Genomic DNA, 8,377 nt, shown 5'->3' on the forward strand with positions numbered 1-8,377 from the left:
ACCATTTTTTGTTCCTGGTTTTAGAGATGAAATTGCTTTGCTGTAAATACTGGACTCCATAGTTGTTTATTAGAAGATATATCTTACATGTCTTTAGTAGCATTCTGTAAATGTAACGATTTAATAAATCTAATTTCGAGCCCTCCGAAATGAGATTGGTAATTTGGCAGAGTAGAAGTTCATATTCGTATTCACTGCAAATAAATTTACTAAAATACGATTGCTCAGTTATCTCCTGCATCATATCACTCTACGAAACTATACATGTTGCACGGCATTTTGCATAGCATCTCAAGTGTTGAATTTATTAATTTTTGGATGAAAACTTCAGTCATCAAGATTTTGGAATGAAAAATCTATACAAGCCAATAAGCCTCATTAACAAATCCACATTGTTGACAGGCTAAGAAAATGCCTTATTACTAATACAGTTCCATGTTACATTGATATAATTATACAAACAATAAATTTAATCTATAGTTCGACCAATCGATATTTGAGGTACAAAAGTAATGATTCATAGTGTAATATAATTTGCGAGAAATTGAGTATCTTAGCAGTTATGAAGATTCGGAAGCAATCATCAGGAATTACTGTTTCACCATGAATGAAGCTTTACAACTACAACCACCAACGGCACTGGGGTTCTCAGTCACCTGCAAATGAAACCAGACATTGATATTTTTTCTAAAGAAAAAAGTCATCAATGATCTTTATCCAAAATTAAAAAAAAAAAAAATGGAGGGGCCTGCCGAAGATGTAAATCACACAATTCAAATCCCGTGGATGAAACAAAGGAGTGTTTGCAGTGTTATTTATGACTAAAAAAGGTACCATGAAAAAGCCTATGGAAAGATTTTGCCACGCATCTACCAAGAGCAACAATGTTCTGTGGGGAAAAAGACCAAATATGTCTATACAGAGACTGAACGTGAATATTGGTCATTAATAGAACCAACAAAATAAAAAAGCTTAATATTGTATTTGTATAGATGATCATTTTACATTGGAAGTGTCAACACACTGGACAATCGGGTGATGAACAAATACATTAGAAAAGTTAGTATAGCACCTATTGTGCAGAAGAAGGTGAATTATCACCATGAGTTATTTAGGAATCAATGGATTAAGGTTGTAGAAGTTCTAACAGGGAGATTATCTTATACGGAGGACAGTTCAATAGCTAAAGATAAAAACTCAGAAAACTTTATGTGAAAAAATTGAAAAAGATTTGGATGTAAGTGGTCTAATTGCAAACATGATTAAATTCTAATCCACTTGGTGTAACCCCACACACAGAACTTATCTTCAAAGAAAAAAATAATACCATGAAACTTATAAGATAAACCATGTTTGGGACATTTTGCTGCAGTTTACAGACAAATTTCGTCTCAAGACTTGAATTGCCATATGAACATTATAACAAAGTTCCATTTGTAATAAGAAAGCAACTGGTACTGGGATTAAAAGTAGAATAGAAAATTAACGAGGAAAACTCTTACTATATAAAAATACTGCTTAGGACATTCTAGAGTAGATACTGGAAATTGGAAGGAACTGATAATAGAGAAATGCAGAAATAAAGTTGAAATTTAGTGCTGCTAGACAAGCTATCCTCCCAGCCCTAAGCCCCAATTCTTTCCTAAATTCCACTCTCCCCCCTTTACTACACTCATCCTTCCCTTCATTCATTTTATCTCCATGACAAGGTTTACGCTTAATTGGTAATTGCAGCATCATTTTTCACTCTCCATTGTCCTGCTAATAAACTATCATGCTCATTTCCGACCCCAGATGCTTAGCCACTGGCCCAATTCCTTTGAAGTTCGAACCCTTCTCTATTCTTTTATAACTCCTCTTATACATGTGGGTTAAAGGCCCATCCTAATTCGTGTGGAGGGCGAAAAAGGAATGTAAGTGAAGATATAATTTTGAATAATACAACAGTTTATACATGGCTTTCAAGTGTGCTTGACTTACCACAAAGGCTGAACGGATTAGCTCCTCAACGTAATCAACAGTTGCACCTTTGACAAAATCGTATGAGATATTGTCAACAACCAGTTTAATCCCTTCTTTCTCAAAAACTCTGTAAATACAGCAAGAAAGCCAGTTGTAAAAGAACCCAAGACAAAATAGCTACATATCTCAGAGGTGAAACTTGTGACTGGTGAAAAGGTAATACTTGTCATCTAAGTTGATTCTGTCATCCAGATTAAAAACGTACTGAAATCCAGAACATCCACCGGTTTCTACACTCAGACGAAGCAGTTTTCCATCAGATGATGACTCAGTTGCTTCTAGTTCTTTCATTCTCTGTTCCATATTCAAAAGTTGCAGAAAGGGGTTATTATTCACTACTTTAATCATATATTGCTCCTGACGACATCCAATGTAAGCAAAAGCAAAGAGGAACCAAATAGAATGAACAATTAATGAACTGAAGAAAGAACACTCAATGCAACATAATGGGCCACTCTAGCAAGATTTTGGGATGCAAAAAATGCAAACTTTTAGAAAAAGCGAGAATTTGTGAACAGCATCAAAATTTTTAGAAAAGAGAAGGAGCCTCCCCCTAATTTGGAGCAGTAGCAGTGCTTCAGTTTATTCCAAAGGGGATAAATTTAGAAGTTGAGTTAGTTATTATGGTAGTTGATACATGAAATTGCAGAACAATCCAGAATTCCTGATTACACTAACTAACCAATAAATAGGAAACACATAGCAAGGTAAAATTGAAACAAAGTCGCATTTTCAACATGATACTAAGATGTGATTATGCACATCAATTGCATAGATAAGAGCGCTGGTAGAATCATTGTTTTTCTTTATATGTTGAGAGAAATATAGCTGAATTCCTAACTTTATTTATCTATTTGAAAAATAAAAGGAAAGGAGGAATTATTAGTAAGAAGCTGGAAATGTTAGAAAGTAACGAGAGAGAGAGAGAGAGAGAGAGAGAGAGAGAGAGAGAGAGAGAATACTCGGACGCAGCTTTCGGTCATGTGAACGGGCTCAGGAGAAGAAGAGGAAGTCGGAGTTGAACGGTGAAGAATAGAAGCCGAAGAAGAAGAAGAAGCAGGAACGGAGTTGATGAACCTCTCGTTCTGTCGGAATCGCGCTGCCAGGTACGGTGCCAGCCGCCGAATCAGTGGTGTCGACATCGCTCTCTGTATCTCTCTCTATAAAACCATCGGTGAAGATATCTCCGCTCGCTCGCTCGCTCTCTCTCTCTCTCCCTCTAATTCTGCAGTTGCGTTTTTGAAACACAGAACAGAACATTGCCCTTTAGGTCCCCACCCCCCACTCAACCAATTCACGATCCAGATTCAGCCACGTCAACTAATGTATAATCCAACTGTCTGTAACTCTTCCACCCTTCCATCCATTTTCAATTAAAAAAGAAAAAAAAAAAAAAAAAAAAACCTAAAATCAGAGACACGATGCATCAAACCTCCCTCAGACCTCAACTCAATGCCTCATTCTTCTTCTTCCTCAACCCTCAATCCTCTGCCCTCACCCTCTTCTCCACTGTCTCGCGCTCACTGCCCGGACTCATCTCCTCCCAGCCACGCGCGATTCGCCAGCGTCACCTCCTCCTTGCTGCTTCGCCGGTTCGTCCTCGCCCATCTCCACCAGTCCTCCTCCATCCGCGAATCGCCGGCGTGACCAGAAGCTCCAGGCTCCTCCTCCTCTGCAGTCTGCTTCGCGCCTCCATTGCTCCTCGGTGAGCTTCTTTATTTTAATTTTTCAATCTTCAATTTTTGATAGATTAACGAGAAATGCTCAAGGCAATCAGAATTTATTATTTTTTGCTCACTTTTAGCCATCAACTCAATTCTTTTTAGTTTAGTAATACAGCAATATAGTTACCCACACATTGATGGCTAACTAACCGATGGCCAAACACCATAAATTTTGATGGTCTTCTAGCATTTCTCTGGATTAATTATCAATTTTTTTTTTCTTTGCATTTCATTGTTCACCCGAATCACCCCTATCTCTTCTCGTTTGCTATTTCTCTTGTTTTGATGGCTGTTTCTTTTTTTACTTAGTGTTGAATTCCCGAAGAAAGAAAATTTTAAATACCTGTGGTCCTTAGAACTTGCAACCAGTAATGCAGATTCTATCTAATCCTTTTCAATATGTTTCGACTCCGCCCCTCCGCTCTCTCAATTATGAACCCTACGTTGGTTAGGGGTTGTCATGTTAGACACAGTTAAGTAAATTTTAGTGAATCATGCGAGTTAGGGAGTAAAGTATTCCATTTCTGTAATTGTTATGACATAAGAATAATTTTAACTTTTTTAGTTGTGGCTGAATTAACATAATGTAAAGTGCTTTGGGAAAAAAAATTTCATTTTAATTATGAACAATTATTTACTAGATTTTGAAGGCAATTGATTATTAAAACATGTTTGATACTTTCAGAATCATCACAATTTTTATCATACTGATTTCGAAACTCGTGTTCAAATATAAAGAAGGCTCTATAGAAATAAAAAGAATAAAAAAAACAAGAATTATATAATGTGTAGTCTTTCCCATTATACATATATATGACCAGTAAAGTCTTTCCCATGATCGTCAGTTACAAAAGTGTAGGAAGTCAGAAGCATACTAATTTAAGCAAGGTAATTGTATATTTGTGGGTTGTTCTTATTACTCTCTAGATACTCCCTATCTATCAGGCTTTCTACTATTTTCTTTATGTTTGTGGGTTTCATTGGGAATTTGAGTTGTTTCAAAAAAAAGATTGTAATCAGATACGAGTTAAATTTGTTATTCTATTGGACTTTGATATTCATATACGTGTGTATATTCATATACTCATATACTTCGCTATTCTATTGGACTTTGTTATTCTATTAGTTATTCATTTAATGTCCTTTATTTTTGGCAGCCTAGCTACATACTCTTTCTCAAATATATAACCTTATAATTCAGGTTTCAATCTTGACCTTCAAACTATTAATGATGATGAGGAGTTGGAAAGTGACCAAAACTAATGTATTGAAGGCTCATTTATATCTGATGTGATTTATTTATGATTTGTTGTAATGTTGCTACCTTTTTACTATTGTGTTAAATTTGTTTAGTGACTAAACATTAGGTTTTTTTTTTTTTATTAATGTTATTTGACGTTGTATAAATCTTTGTTTTTAGTTTAGTTTATGTTTGGGTGTGATCATGATTATATAAATTTTGAAATTTCATTTTGTTTGCTGGAGTTTAACGATAATAAGGGCGGATTAGGATTCAGTTTTCTATTACCTGCAGGTAAGGGCGGGGCAGTTTCTATACAAGTTAAAAAAGGGCAGGGCAGGGTTGGGTAGGGCAAAAAGCCACCCCATTGCCACCCCTAGTTCTGTCTCTAGATCTTTTTTTTTCCTTCAGTCTAACAGCAGGATGCGAGATAAGATCAAATAGTAAGGAAGAACCTCAAAATCTCCGAATCTTGTTTTCCCACTCCTTTTTGCTACATTTTCTGTTGAGGCTTTAATCTGTTTTTTCGTCATGAATTGTCATCCACCACCCTCTCAATTTCATACGATTCGAGTTAGCATGATGATGAAGATGCTATTGATCTGTTATTTTGTTTCCTCTCGAGGTGTAGGTAGTGTTGTGTTTCTTGAGAAACGTACTCCTTCTAGTCCTTTATCAATGTTAATTTACACAATTTGGGAAATTCTATTGATATCTTTGCTTCTTGTTTGTATGATGTTTCCAGATGGAAACTAGTGAGGAACAAAAGTATGGAGTGCGAAGACTGGAGATGTCTGACAAGGGCAAAGGTTTCATAGAGCTACTGCAACAACTTAGTGTTTGTGATTCTGTCTCTGACAAGGAGTTTGAGGATAGATTCCGAGAGCTCAGTTCCCTCGGAGACGACCATGTTATCTGCGTCATTGAAGACCATGTTTCCAAGAAGATTATCGCGACGGGGAGCGTGTTCATCGAGAAGAAGTTTCTGAGAAACTGTGGCAAGGTTGGTCACATTGAGGACGTTGTTGTGGATTCCAGCACTCGTGGGAAGCAACTGGGAAAGAAGATAATCAACTTCCTAACGGATCATGCTCGTTCAATGGGCTGCTACAAGGTCATTCTTGATTGCAGCATTGAAAACAAACTCTTCTATGAGAAGTGTGGCTTCAAGCAGAAAGAAATTCAGATGGTTAGGTATTTCGTTTGAGTCGGTAGCTTTTCTAACTATTCAGATAATTATGAGTATGTTTTGTTAACGTGTTGTAACTTAGTACATGACCTTTGTTCCCTTCATTCTTTTTACCTTCTCAGTTCAATTGTGTTTTTAAGATTCCTTTGTTCAATAGAAATTGCACCTTCAAACATCTGTTCAGAAACACAAGCATATCAGCATATGCACATGTTTTAAATTACATTACCAAGACATTCCTTGCCTATATCACTTGATACATTTGTTGTAAACAATTCAAGGTGTTCTATACAAAATGAAGTTATTGAACTTCTAACAAATGAAATTCTAGTAGTTTATAATTATACAACTAATACATAATCTCTGCACTTTTTTTGTTTTTTCTATATATATATATAAAATGTTGAAAACAAATTTGCCTGAGATGACCCCGATCAAGGAGCTTGCTGAATCCGGCTAGAAAGAGAATCACAGCGTATACCTCAAACAATATATCCCCAGTAAAGAAATTACGAAGGCCAAGTAAAGAAGCCAATAACTAAAATTTATCTGAAAATATCACCATTTAAAGTAGGTGATGTCTGTGGTGGGTAAACCAGTTATAACTATGTAATTAAAGTAATTAAAGCAAAGTATGGTAAATAAGTAGTAACTAGTAAGTACTTAAAGCAAAGGTTTGGGTTTTATGTAACAGGGTAAATCCCATCAAATTCCATACGATAGTTACTTATATTAGGAAACATAATCTTATAATATATTCAAATAAGCTAAGAGGAAGCGAGTAGAATCCAAACCATCTTTAGAGTGGACATAGCAGATTAACTTCATTCAAGCTCCAGCTGACTTCACACGAAGGATGACAATCATTAATCATCTGTAGTTTTTTTATGTTGAGCTCTCAGTCATCTCATGAGCCATCCCAATTTCTTCCTTAACCTTCCTCTCCCTAAACATCCCCTTAATCAAAGTGATGGAAGTAACACTAGATTTGGCTCACACCTCATCTTTCTTATCTCCTTGAACATCTCCAATGCCAACCCAAACTTCAAATTCCTACAATAATCACTGATCAAAATGTTACAAGTTACTCTGTAACCATGTTTTCAACTCTAATTCAAACTTTCAATTAATGCTCTTCATTGCCTTAGCTGATTTTCAGATTGAGATTCTCTTCCTAAACGTGTTAGGTGACTGCTGCACCCAATTTTCATTTTGATATTTCTACGAGCTATGATGAAGTATATCCTCTCACTCATCGATCCAGCCCTCATTAACAATCAGGTAATTTTTTGTTATATTTGATATGTAAATGCTATATAGAACCATTATAGTAGCATCATTCTAGAATTACATGCAATAACCCGTTCTTTTGAGGGAGGTGGCCAGCTGGTGCACCTGAAACTCGATGTTCCTTCGTTCGACTTGTGCGTCTGGAAGAATGGGGGGTGGTACCTGCAATGACACTCCAATGCCTAAGTTAGCAAGAGTGTGAGCAAGTTGAGAAAGTATTGGGACTTAGTGATACCTGAGGGATGTCAGGGTATTTATAGTGGTGAACCAATAACCACCGCTGAAGTAGTGCCACCTTTTTAGGTGGATAACCGTTCCCATATCTTAGGGAGGTTAAGATATGGCTCTATGAAGTGGTTAGAGAGTTTCTAGGGGCGGTTACTCATTCGAATGAGTGTTATCTGCCAGCTAACCCTCGTATCCGACTTCTTTGGAGTAGGTCGTGTTCAGTACCGACTTCTGGGGATGAAGGCCGGTACTGGGGGAGGGCCAACCCCTTTGGGTTGGGCTTCTTTGCTTGGATCCTGGGTCCTATTTATTGGGCCAGGGTATGAACAGGTTCTATATAACTTTACTCGTCAAATAAACATGAAAAATTTACATGATTGTTAATGAGGCTGGATCAATGAGGAGAGAATTATCCTCGGTGTAGCTCATATATACAAACAGCACAATGAAAAGTGAACATAGCAACCACCTCAAAGTGAACGTAGCAATCACCTAAAATTGGAAATGAGAATCAGTATTATGTTTGAAATTTCAATTCTAAAATACAAAATTTTAGTGACTTCAATACTTTTAAAAAATGAAAATATAAGTGATTAAAATTTTTTAAGATAGAAACGAAAATTTTAATAATCCATTTTTTTTGAAAAACGTTCTCATTTCACTTTTTAAATTTATTTTTCAATT

At 36.3% G+C, this 8,377-nt stretch overlaps 2 protein-coding genes across 9 annotated transcripts; one reads left to right on the top strand and one right to left on the bottom strand.

Annotated features, from left to right (window-relative positions):
* LOC107604636 (iron-sulfur assembly protein IscA-like 2, mitochondrial) lies at positions 320–3,395 on the bottom strand. 5 transcript variants are annotated; one of them, XM_021104577.1, is made up of 4 exons: positions 2,985–3,386; positions 2,186–2,316; positions 1,981–2,089; positions 320–687 (listed from the first exon to the last, which is right to left on the bottom strand). In XM_021104577.1, exons 1-4 carry the CDS (start codon positions 3,162–3,164, stop codon positions 649–651), a joined length of 459 nt encoding a protein of 152 aa, XP_020960236.1. In that variant the 5' UTR covers positions 3,165–3,386; the 3' UTR covers positions 320–648. The 5 variants fall into 5 exon arrangements, with proteins under 5 accessions (XP_020960236.1, XP_016161750.1, XP_016161751.1 ...); XM_016306264.2 differs by having other exon boundaries at positions 320–656; positions 2,985–3,371; XM_016306265.2 differs by having other exon boundaries at positions 341–656; positions 2,228–2,316; positions 2,985–3,395.
* On the top strand, positions 3,428–6,427 carry LOC107604637 (glucosamine 6-phosphate N-acetyltransferase). 4 transcript variants are annotated; one of them, XM_021104580.1, is made up of 3 exons: positions 3,439–3,727; positions 4,904–4,947; positions 5,732–6,422. In XM_021104580.1, the coding sequence occupies exon 3, from the start codon at positions 5,732–5,734 to the stop codon at positions 6,191–6,193; it is 462 nt and encodes a 153-aa protein (XP_020960239.1). In that variant the 5' UTR covers positions 3,439–3,727; positions 4,904–4,947; the 3' UTR covers positions 6,194–6,422. The 4 variants fall into 4 exon arrangements, with proteins under 4 accessions (XP_016161752.1, XP_020960239.1, XP_020960238.1 ...); XM_021104579.1 differs by lacking the exon at positions 4,904–4,947 and adding an exon at positions 5,281–5,429; XM_016306266.2 differs by lacking the exon at positions 4,904–4,947 and having other exon boundaries at positions 3,428–3,727.

Source organism: Arachis ipaensis, chromosome B06 (assembly GCF_000816755.2).
Source record: "Arachis ipaensis cultivar K30076 chromosome B06, Araip1.1, whole genome shotgun sequence".
Taxonomy (NCBI): Eukaryota; Viridiplantae; Streptophyta; class Magnoliopsida; order Fabales; family Fabaceae; genus Arachis; species Arachis ipaensis.

Excerpts from the sequence above, each read along its gene's own strand:
- LOC107604637 (XM_016306266.2), top strand. The coding sequence starts at position 5,732 with ATGGAAACTAGTGAGGAACAAAAGTATGGAGTGCGAAGACTGGAGATG.
- LOC107604636 (XM_021104575.1), bottom strand. The coding sequence starts at position 3,164 with ATGTCGACACCACTGATTCGGCGGCTGGCACCGTACCTGGCAGCGCGA. Across the intron at positions 2,317-2,984 it reads TGACCGAAAGCTGCGTCCGA|AGAATGAAAGAACTAGAAGC; the intron begins GTATTCTCTCTC and ends AATATGGAACAG. Across the intron at positions 2,090-2,185 it reads AGAATCAACTTAGATGACAA|AGTTTTTGAGAAAGAAGGGA; the intron begins GTATTACCTTTT and ends CTGTATTTACAG.